Source organism: Penicillium psychrosexuale (genome assembly GCF_028828465.1).
Source record: "Penicillium psychrosexuale strain IBT 29551 chromosome Unknown utg000003l, whole genome shotgun sequence".
NCBI lineage: Eukaryota > Fungi > Ascomycota > Eurotiomycetes > Eurotiales > Aspergillaceae > Penicillium > Penicillium psychrosexuale.
In genome coordinates this window covers 2,791,045-2,802,126 of record NW_026643188.1, presented here as the reverse complement: position 1 = coordinate 2,802,126, position 11,082 = coordinate 2,791,045, and the positions used below count along the sequence as shown (strand labels likewise).

At 48.9% G+C, this 11,082-nt stretch overlaps 3 protein-coding genes across 3 annotated transcripts; 1 reads left to right on the top strand and 2 right to left on the bottom strand.

Moving 5' to 3' along the window:
• Nucleotides 1-114: 114 nt before the first annotated feature.
• On the top strand, nucleotides 115-1,804 carry N7518_004983 (uncharacterized protein; the record flags this gene model as incomplete). The annotated part of the gene is made up of 2 exons (XM_057185910.1): nucleotides 115-269; nucleotides 334-1,804. 2 exons carry the CDS (start codon nucleotides 115-117, stop codon nucleotides 1,802-1,804), a joined length of 1,626 nt encoding a protein of 541 aa, XP_057042680.1.
• Nucleotides 1,805-7,393: 5,589 nt separating this feature from the next.
• On the bottom strand, nucleotides 7,394-8,953 carry N7518_004982 (isocyanide synthase family protein; the record flags this gene model as incomplete). The annotated part of the gene is made up of 1 exon (XM_057185909.1): nucleotides 7,394-8,953. One exon carries the CDS (start codon nucleotides 8,951-8,953, stop codon nucleotides 7,394-7,396), a length of 1,560 nt encoding a protein of 519 aa, XP_057042679.1.
• A 1,100-nt stretch (nucleotides 8,954-10,053) lies between these two features.
• On the bottom strand, nucleotides 10,054-10,848 carry N7518_004981 (glutathione S-transferase family protein; the record flags this gene model as incomplete). The annotated part of the gene is made up of 3 exons (XM_057185908.1): nucleotides 10,054-10,479; nucleotides 10,533-10,756; nucleotides 10,812-10,848. 3 exons carry the CDS (start codon nucleotides 10,846-10,848, stop codon nucleotides 10,054-10,056), a joined length of 687 nt encoding a protein of 228 aa, XP_057042678.1.
• Between the last annotated feature and the right edge of the window lie 234 nt (nucleotides 10,849-11,082).

Here is an 11,082-nt window from a genome sequence, read left to right as displayed (position 1 = left end):
TGAGAACCTTGGAAAGCTTGAAAGGTTGGCCGATAGTCTTATCAGTGCCAAGCCGGATCTCCACCTCTTAACATGAGCCTTTCTCAACTTCATTGCAACTTGAGCTCGAGAATCATGAATAACGAGCAGTTTCGCCGGCTACTAGCCGACCAGTCATCATCAAAACCTAAACCCCAGAGCCCAACGCCTGGTCGTGATGCATCGCGTGGCGGCGCAACCCCGGGCGGGTCACTGGGGTCGCGAATGCGGTCCAACATTCCCATGACCCCGTATGTCGTTTACTTTACAGATTGCTATTATTGCGGAGGAAGCTAACAGCTGGAAATACTACAGGCGTTCAGTCACTGGTGTGGACTTTGCCCGTCAGCTCTTCGACCAACGCCGCGAGGGCGACCGACCTTCCAAGCGGTTCAAGTCCTCCGCCGCGCCGAAGGGTACCTCGCTACCGACCGGATATCAGGATCGTGCGAAATTGCGCAATGCAGAGGACGAAGGTCAGAGAAACACGGGTCTGGAGGCGCGCATCAAGGCACTAGAGGATATGGTTAAGTTGGGACAAATCGACCAGGCTACCTTCGACAAACTACGTCGAGACCTTGGAGTCGGAGGTGACATTGGAAGCACACACATGGTCAAAGGACTGGATATGGATTTATTAAAAAGGATCAGAGCTGGCGAGGACGTGTCACAAGCGGCCGAGAAACCTGCGCCGCCTCCCGAAAAAGAAGACGTAGATGAGGAACTCGATCGTCTGATGGAAGAGCAGGGAGCTGAGGAGCTTGCTGCTGCGCTCAAGCAACAGAAAGAAAAGAAGAAGGGAATTATGGCACCGCCACCTGCTAGGCCCAAGACCCGCGATGAAATCCTACGGGAATTGAAGGCAAGCCGCGCTGCTGCTGCCACACCTACCCCGCCACCGGAGTCCATACTCGGCTCGAAATTCAAGAAACTGGGCGATAGAAAGCCCGAGAAGAAGCGCTTTGTGGAGCATGATGAGACCGGCCGTCGACGCGAAGTGCTTCTCATCACCGATGCGCAAGGAAACACCAAGAGGAAGACTAGGTGGCTTGATAAGCCGACCGAAGTGCCTGTACCTACTGAGGGAGAGCTCATGATGCCCGATAAGAGTCTCAAACCCCTTGGCATGGAAATTCCAGCTGATATTGCCGCCCGTGCCGCTGCACAAGTGGCACCCGAGGATGAGGACGACGACATTTTTGCCGGTGTCGGTGATGATTACAATCCTCTCGCTGGACTCGAAGACGATTCATCGTCTGATGAAGACGGCGAAGTGGCAGATTCGGCTACTCGCAAACCCGAAAAGGGTTCTGTGAGTGAAGAGGAGAAGGAACCTGCCGCGTCTAAAACAGCACTTGCAAAGCCCAAGAATTACTTTGCGACTGGGACTTCGACTACAGCAGAAGAGGAGCCTATCGACCGATCCAACCCCCTCACCAAAGATCCAACCATTCTTGCAGCCCTCAGACGAGCTGCAGCCCTCCGGCAGAGCTCTCCCTCGGCAGAGGGCGAAGCAGACGAGTCTGATACAGCCCTTCGTCACAAGCGTTTTATTGAAGAGGCACACCGCCGGGACGCTATGGATGCTGCAGATATGGATATGGGATTCGGAGGAAGCCGCAACGAAGACGGAGATGAGGAGGACGATGGTCCCCTGCTCGACTTTGACGACGACGAGCGAGGCGGGAAAAAGAGAAAGCGTGGCCCCAAGAAGAAGAAGGGCGACAAAGATAGCGTCATAGATGTTATGCGTGTTGTCGAGAGTCGCAAGAAGGAGGCTTCATGAGTGTCATTGCTGCGGATGCCAGGACTTGGGCTCTCCCTTGTCTCCTACATGTACTTTCTATCATGAAATCGACATTTGAAGCTATTTGATACCCTGCTATGCCATGCCTTTTCTACTTAGCTACTAGAAGTCACCTTAAACCGTTGTATTAACCCCTTTCCAATCGCTGTTGGATATCATCCTTAGATACAATCAAGGCGATATACACTCTACATATACACCGGATTTTAGGCCGGGCAAGTTGGATTTCCCTTTCCGTTTTAGTGCTCACCCCTTGCCGCTTTTTGCTCACTGAGTAAAACTGAGCACGCCCCTGAGTATTACGTAATTGTTAGACCCGCTCACTGAGCATCACACGATTATTACATAAGCTAGATGACTCGCTCACTGAGCACGACCTGATTATTACATAAGCTCAAGGACTTGCTCACTGGGCGTCACCTGAGCAGCCTGAGCAAAGTGGGAGAGCAGCTAAGTCAGCAGGTCACCTCAATAAAATGCACCACGCTAGCCCCATCCAAATGCAGTCGTTCACCCAGCACTTGACCGTTGTCCCCTCAACGAAAGGCTGGTGTCATCAATTTGGCGGTCGATCCTGGTTGTTGTGCCTCCACCTGGAAGGCAAATGCACAGTATAGCCACATTATTGGCTTTACTATTCTGCGCCTATGCCACTATTCAACCTCGCCGAGCTCTACATAGTTGCAGAAAATATCCAACCCTCCATTTTTGGTTCTACAATATCTAGGAATACCTCAGAAAACCGCAGTTGAATGGTTTGTAAATCCAGTTTAGTGTTTTATTCTGATTTTTTTTTTGGTTGATTTTTTAACGGACTATCGCTCTTGCTGCCTGCCGCTTGCTCCTAGGAATACGACTTCAGCTCTAGCGATGGACATCCGCAAAAATATTCTAGACCCATCGATCATGCCTACTGGATGATCTAGCCGCCTATGACGAAATTTGCGGCCCCTCATTTGCCTAACATATTCTAACTAGCAATCAGAAAATACCTCATTTCAGTCTATGCTCCTAGGAATACCTTGAAGATCTAGAACCCTTCCCTATATCGGTAACTGGAGGAATTAGTGTTCAGCAGGTGACGATGATGAGCCACTTCTCTCGCTAATGAGCGCACGACCCGAAGGATTTCCTAGGCGTATACCGTCATGTCTTTCACGCCATTGCTAAGTAATCTGTAAGCTAAAGACAAACCATCAACAATAATACCCGATGAGCTCCTGGGAGCCTGCGGTACATTCCCAGGAGCCCACTAAGCTGTATTACTAGAGTCCTAAGGGCCTATAGCTATTTCGTTCGAATCCTAGGAACTCTAAACATTGCCCCCTACCCCTAACATTTCTGCCTAAAGCGATACCATTATATCTAGCCACTTGCTCGAAAACAATAGTCTTCATCATTCCTCTGCTTCCAAACTACTTAACAAAACAAAAAGACCGCTTCTGAATATACCACAGTGAGTTCAGCCTTCATTCACTCGTTGTTCCACATCAACTAACCGTACTCTAGATTAGCATTTATCTCGCGCCTACGATGATACAATCGAACCGATTAACATTACTAGGCCCACTGCCCACGCAAAATCTCGTAGCAGAGCATCTATACCCTTCTAGAAAACCTCAAAGCTACCAAAAGGATAACCGAGGCTTTAACAACAGGACTGTGCCATCGATTGTCTTTCGTTGACACTGCTTCAGGGAGACTGTCATTAGTATTAGGTCAATTAGAACCTAGCAGGCTCAGTCATAAAGTCTAATATCATCTTCGTTTGGCAATCTAGAGCAACGGATATGCTAGGATACTCTTAGAGAATAGACCGAATAGTCGGCAAACGATACTATATACAGATCGGACTGAGACCGTCTTGATTCCTTTAGAGACATAAAAGTGTGACTATTAACAGAATGGCTGTGTCACGATTGGCACTTGAAGAACTCGTACCTTCCCGTTTGGGATCGTACCGTTGGTCGTTCCTTCTCGTTTGCACAAGGCAATCGTACCTTCCTTCTGGGATAAGCGAGGATAGGGTTATGCCCCCGAAGGGGTATAAAGACCCGTTTGTTGTTTTACGTTTTGTTTTGTTTTCTTTTTTTCTTCATACTTGATATTTCGTTAGCAATGCACTTCTTCTGTTAAAGAGAACCTGGCACGTAACAGGCTGCACATATTTGAAAAAACCATATATACGACGATAGAACTCTCTGCGTCGTATATAAAGTTCGGAGCTCTTAATATTAAAACATTCGGCTGACTGATTCACTTCACTAGACATGCTGTTTTTTTTTTCTCACCTCAAAAAGCATCTCCAATAAGGAGAGAAGCGTAGCCTTGGCCATAGAAAATAAAATATTGTTGGCAGTTGTTGAAACAAATAAGTGGCAATATATAATTCAGGATAGGCGACCGGAACTCTAGCGCATCACTCGTAAGATCGAAGAGCAGGCTATAGGAATACAATAATCTCGAAATGTTTTAGGAAGGACTTTTGTCTGAAATCCGTTAGCTACGGAATGGATAAGAATCGAACGCAGCCAGTTATCTCAGTCCCAAGCTGTCCTTAAGGACTAACTCAGACTGTTCATAAGTTTCGAAACCGTCGGTATTCCAAGTTTATCTCTACCCAACTATTCCGTTCGAACAAAACCTAATATGACATTATTATACAGATCCTTCCGATGCCGCAGAGGACAATGACAGCTTTCTTACAATAGGAAGCTATCCCAAAGCCAGACGTGGAAACGTACGTCTTTCAACATGGAAAAACCCAAGAATAAAGAGCGATTGCATGCTATTCGCTCCCAATCCTCTCAAAATCCAATAGAGCAAGAAGGCAGGCTTTTATTAGCTACCCAGGCTATTAAAAATCAAGAAATCTCTTCAATTCGCGAAGCAGCGCGCCAATTTAGTGTACTATTTTCTTCCTTACGGAATCGTCTTACCGGCCTTTCAAATCGCTTCGAAACTCGCGCCAATAGTCATAAATTGACTAAAACGGAAGAAAAATCGCTTATACAATGGATACTCTCAATGGATTCACGCGGAGGAGCCCACCGGCATGCGACTGTACGGGAAATGGCCAATATTTTACTCGCGGGGCGTGGATCTACCCCGGTTCAAACAGTCGGCCTAAATTGGGTTACAAATTTAATCATCAATTTCTTTAAGTTTCAGCCTTGCGACCATACTCCCCCCAGAACCCAAAAACTTTGATTTCTCGTAAGGTGCCGAACGGGTCATTATAGAATCCCGTCCGATCCCTAGTCGGCATAGTTTATGGTTAAGACTACGACGGTATCTGATCGTCTTCGATCCCCTAACTTTCGTTCCCTGATTAATGAAAACATCCTTGGCGAATGCTTTCGCAGTCTAAGAAAAGTACTATAGCAGAGTGGGTGCAGTACTTAGCGATCGGCTTCAGCTTTTCTGTGTTGAATCAGCCACCCTAACCACCAATCCCCCCCCAAATATTAGATTATTAAGGATGATTATTTGGTTTCCTAGGAGAACTACAAGGTGTGTACCGGAAATTTTGTAATTCGCCAATCAGACTGAGACGGCAAAGTAGACGACTGAGACGTCTCTATCCCGCGACGAAGTACAGTGTATGTACCTTTGTTTGTACTTACATAGTACGCAACGTTGGGTACTTTGTGGCTCTAAAGGAAGAAAGCGATGAGCTCGGATGATTTCCATGATAGGCGGAGATTCCGCGAAGCGAAGCGACCTAGGACACGGCCGATGACGGGGCGCCTCGAGTATCACGATGGCGGTCGTTGCATGCGCCAATGGTCGAGGGTAGAACGGTGACCAGAGGGATCATCGGTGGGATGGGATTGCTATAACACAGGGATGAGTGATACACTTCATTCCAGACCTGATCCTTCTAAGGGCCGAGAATTGATTTTCATTTTTGTAATTGTCATGTTGTTTTATTGTCTTAAAAAAGGGAATAAGGGAATAAGGGAATACTGTGTAAGGAAATCCATGATGTGTCCTTGTGACGGTGAACTCTGTATTGCAGGTAGTACTGTCGAGTAATCTCACTCTCACGACCACCTGCCACGAAAGGCGATAGGTAAAAACCTTCGTTGTGGAGTCTCTAGTCTCCAGTCTTAAAGTCTTTCCCCCTCGGGTGGTTGGAAAATATGTGCACAATGGAGTACCGCAACCGGGATCATGGGCTGTAGCATTGGTGGCGACGAGAAAGAGAGATTGGGATCCATTTTCGAACAGATTCTCCTTTTTCCATTTCGTGACCCACCAGAGAGGACGTGCGAGAGAAAGAGAACCAGAGTGAAAGGTCAGCAAATGTAGATCGAGGGACGGGAATAGGAAGCAAAAAGGAAAGGCTCCGGAAACCAAAAAGACCGAATGAAAAGGCCAAATGAAAAGGCCAAATGAAAAGACCAAATGAAAAGACCCAGTTGGAACCCATGCAACATTTGAACCGAGCTGACTGTATGACTGTGACGAGTTGTGCCCAGGTGAACTTCTTTGACCGAAGGAGTAAAGGAGGGGCGCCGATATTATTTTTCCCCAATTTCCAATCATTGTCTCCTTTCTACACTCCTCAACACCACAACGGCATGGATCGTCTCACACGATAGATCACTATGACCACTATAACACAGTGGACTTTGGCCTGTCCTTTGTGTTCAGATCCACCCTTCTCTTCTCTCTTTTGCTATCTAGGGGTTCTGGAAACGAAACAAAACCGTGGCGGTGGCTTAGAATCCCATCGCGGTTGATTTTCCCTTGCAGCTTGTTAGAAGGGCCAAGCGGAGAGGCCTGGGTGACAAAGTACGCTTTGTGCGTGCCTTAGCAAGGGTTCAAGGGCCGGAGAAGCTGAAACTGGGAGGTTGTTATGCTATGCTTTGGCGATCGTACTTGAGGCAGGAAATCTGTGTGCAGTTGCATGCTGAATGCGGTCACCCCTCAAATATGCTGAGCCTGATCGAATGATCAGGTCACCCCCCACGCCCTAGACCGCAATTTGACCGGCGACTCGTGATCCATGGCCGATGAACTAGGGTGTGGATGAGTGATTTGGAGGCCTACGTAATTCCCAAAATATTGTGGCAGTTCCGAATCTCTCTTTATTCCATTCCATACCTAATCGCTTGAATTAACAGCCATCGACTCAAATTTGTATTTTTGCCAGCAGAGGTGCAAGGCTTGGAAAAGGCAATGCTACCGCGAACCCAATAAAATAGTAATACATACGGGAACTTTCAATCTTTCATTATGTGGATTCTTTTATGCAGGTTCTGCCATCGTAAATGAGGACACACCTAAGGCGTTGTCTCAAAATACATGTGCTGTTAAATCAACGTCTTCATCCTCGACTGTTACTTCCCCCAATCCCCTGTTATCCAGTACGGCTGGTGTGAGATTTCTCTACTGGAATGAAGAGTTTGTGTGCTTTGTGATCAAGATTTTTTAATACATAACTATCAACACCATATATATATTCCATGAGACTAAATACAACGGCGATCCCGTATATCTATAACCAACCTACCTACGTGCCAATTTGTTTCGTATACCAACCAAAAAAACCGGTATCTATCAGTCTCCACGGAGAACCCTCAAGAAAGATGGATTGAGATGAACAGGAAGGGCAATGCGATGGTCAGAAACCACAGCATCGCTCGCCTGCCAGCGATGCAAAACACGAAGACGAACATCATCCAACGCTGCAGCCGCCTCAACAAATGGAACGAGCGCATCACCATCCTCCCGTGCAGCAGGAATCTGCACGAAGTAAGACGTGGCCGCCGAACTCGCAGCAACACCTTCATGCAGGAGGCTTAGCGACAGTCCGCGACCAGCGACACGAAGGAACTCCTTGCCGGTCTCGGCGGTATACTGCATGGGGTCCAGGCCCTCGAACAAAATCGGGGAATGCACCTGAGCCAGCTCCGCGACCCGGTCCAACCGCATTCGTGTCATCGGCAGGTCCTGCGGGACACGAACCTTCAGTCCGAAGGGGTATAGCGGGTGGAGTTCGGGCTGGAGCTCGCTTTCAATCACGCCGTACATCGAGACATCTGCGCACAGAAACTGCAGTCCTAGGTCGTCGTGGCAGATTCGATAGGAGATGGCTCCGTCGGTGGCACCTGTGGGCTTACGTCCAAGACTCACGGACACCTGATTCGCCTCAAGACAGGGGGTGTTGTGCCACGGCGTAACAGGGAAGTTACTAAACCGCTTCTGGGGAAGCAGTGCCACAGACAGCTTGTTCGTGTTGTCACCCGCGTGGATGGAGAGGCGGACGTGGGGCGGCGAGGCGGCCGCCACAAGAGCCGAGAAGACCTGGCCGCGCTCGATCATGACACGGGCAATGACGGCAGAGTGTTTCTTGATGGCACTCTTACTCACCTTCTTCTTCTGGTAGAAGGTTGCCAGATCAGACATCAGGAACCTGATGTATCCGCGATACGTGAGGGTGGCATTGTGATCCAGTGTTTGGGGTTTCTCGCCGGAGCAACCTCTGAACAGGCGTTCCTTGAGATCATCGATGCGAGAAACGTATTCCTCCTCGCTGACGGGCACGCTGGGTGCACCATCGAGAAGATCGAATGGGTCTGCAAAACGGATATGGCGCAGACCCAGTCTGTCCACAATCCGGTGCAGGCCCTCGGTATACCGGTATGTCCCCTCATCGGACACACCAAGCAGATCATTGTAGCAGCAGCCATCGCTGACTATAGTGATTTGAGCGCCTCCTGGGTAGATCTGGGTAATTCTTGCACCGAGCGAGTTCAAATGTTCGAGGGACAGGCGCTCGCCAACGTCTGGGTCCGGTCCCAGGACTTTATCTTCACGGTTTGGACTTTTGAACGGGTATGCGGGGACCACCAGGTTGATCTCCTTGTTGTTCGAGACGAAATACTGCAGGGTCTCGAGGAGTCGGGGCTTGTATACATCCTCGTAGCGGTCGTCGGGCCCGCAGATGCGATATGAGGCGATGATCTCTGCAATACGGACGACGAGGGCTTCTTGGTTTCGGCAGGTCTCTGCGTGGGGTATGAATGCTACCCGGGACGATGCTCGGATGGCTGGAAGGGGTGCCTCGACTATGTCGATGTGGGGGGCTTTTTGGGCAGTGATCACGTTGGACAGCATGGTTGCAGTCACCGATGATTGAATTGATGATTTGGAAGGGTATACTGTAAGTCTAAAAATGGGTTGAGGACGAGAATGAATCTATTTCAAATGTCGAGAGTGGAATTGGATCTTTTCTCTACAATTTTTTGATATTTTCTCTTCTGTCCGATTGCCCTCAAACCAGGAAATGCTGCTCTGCCTGTTACGGTATCCGTCGTCCGCGGATATGTCGTGTTTCAGCTCCGTTGATGCCCGACTGGATGTTGCATTTGAGTGTAGGAGAACCTGGAAGGTTATTCCACGTGTCAGCGCATCGCCAAGTTGCGCTGTCGTCCGCGGCTTCCGTCCTCATTCTATTCATAGCTATTGATTCAGTGGCTGGCCTGGGTAGATATGTAGATTCCGGCCTGGCGGGGTAGTCATCAAAGTGTTTTCCTCCGTCGATGGGGGCCTGTGAACTGAGGCTACTTCACCTGGAAGGCCCCCCGTCCCGTCATCGACAAGAGCCATTTAGTCAAGCTTTTGAGAAACCTGGTAAGAATGAAACTTTGCTCTTTGTAGTTTGCCGCTGTTTTCATCCATATCAGCCTATGTTTGGTAAACTGCTGGGGACTAGTTCTATGTGCGTAGAGGGCTTTACGGGAGGTTTCTTCGCTATGTGCAGATCCTATCCCAGGTTCATTTATTCGGGTCTCATTTCTTCTATGTCGATTTTATTTCATTGTCCAAGTGCTTCTCACCTTCTGATAGCTCTCTTGTTTCCGAACATGAGGGGCCTATGAGCTATTGAGCCCCTCTGTAAACGAATGACCCTACGAATGACCCTACCGAAGAAAGAAGTTGTTTTTGTAACAAGAAAGGAGAAGCGAAAAAAAGAGAAAAATAGAAAAAGACAGGGGTAGAGAGAAAGAAGGAAAAAAGAAGAAAAAAAAAACAAACCTCTAGCTTTAGGGCGAGACTGGTCAAGGTTCTCTGGCAATTTTATGACAATGATATGGATATCCTTGTTAAGCGTACTGGAGCAAACAAAAATCATATGCAAATATCCAGAAGTTATGATATATCAATTCCTTCAACTTTCTGCGGTCTATGAGACATGTGGTCGAATTTTTTATTCTTTACATGGGAGGAACAGCCTTTTTGTAAGCAGCCTGTACCTCGGGCAAAGCATCCAACATCTTGATGTAAGCGTTGATAGCGGGGTACTCCTCGAAGGGCTTGAGGGCTGGTCCGGCCAGGCCCGAAAGCTTCAACCAAGGCAAGATGGCGAAATCCGCAACGGTGAGACGGCCGAGAGCGACGAAGCCGTTCTCCGCTGAGGTGAGGTGACCCTCGAGGACAGTGCGCAGGCGCTCGACCTCAGTCTGGTAGCGAGCAATGACACTGGGGTTGGGCTTCTCGCCGTGGGCGCCCTCGTGGAAGGCGAGGAACCAGACCAGCTGGCCCTGGTAGGGTCCGAGGCCGGACACCTGCCAGGCGAGCCACTGGTTAACGGCGGCGCGTTCCTCGACGGTCTTACCGGCCAGGCTTCCGGAGGCGTCATACTAAGTGGAGTTAGTCAGGCTTGAGGCTTATATTGAGTGGTTCGGCTTCTTACCTTGTCTGCCAGGTAGCGGAGGATGGCGGCACTCTCGAAGACAGTGAACTCGCTGTTGCCGTGGTCAATGAGACCGGGAACACGTCCGTTGGGGTTGACCTTGGAGGTGTATTCGGGATCCTTGACGTTGCCCTTGCCTTCACCGAAGCCCAGAGGCACGGTGTCGTATGAGAGACCGAGGTGCTCAAGGGCAATGGCCACCTTAACGGGGTTGGGGCCGGGGCCTGGTGGAGACGGTCAGCGGAATCCGCAGAACTGGTAGTAAATTGAAGTACTTACCGGCGTGGGTGTAGAGTGTGAAGGGAGTGCCAGTCATGATGAGTCGAGAAGATGAAACGAATCTAGTTCTGGGAATTGTTGTACGAGGTGTGAAGCGAAGGCTGTTGCTTAGAGAAGGAGCGAGGCGGATCAAGTGAATTGGATTGTGAAGTGAGTTGATGCTCTAAATCCAATGCTTTTCCTTGCTATTTGTAGTCTCCAGACATCATGGCATCGCAACTTTGGTGTTGTTCAAGTGTGGGTCCATGAAGTAGACAAAGTGTCCGATCAT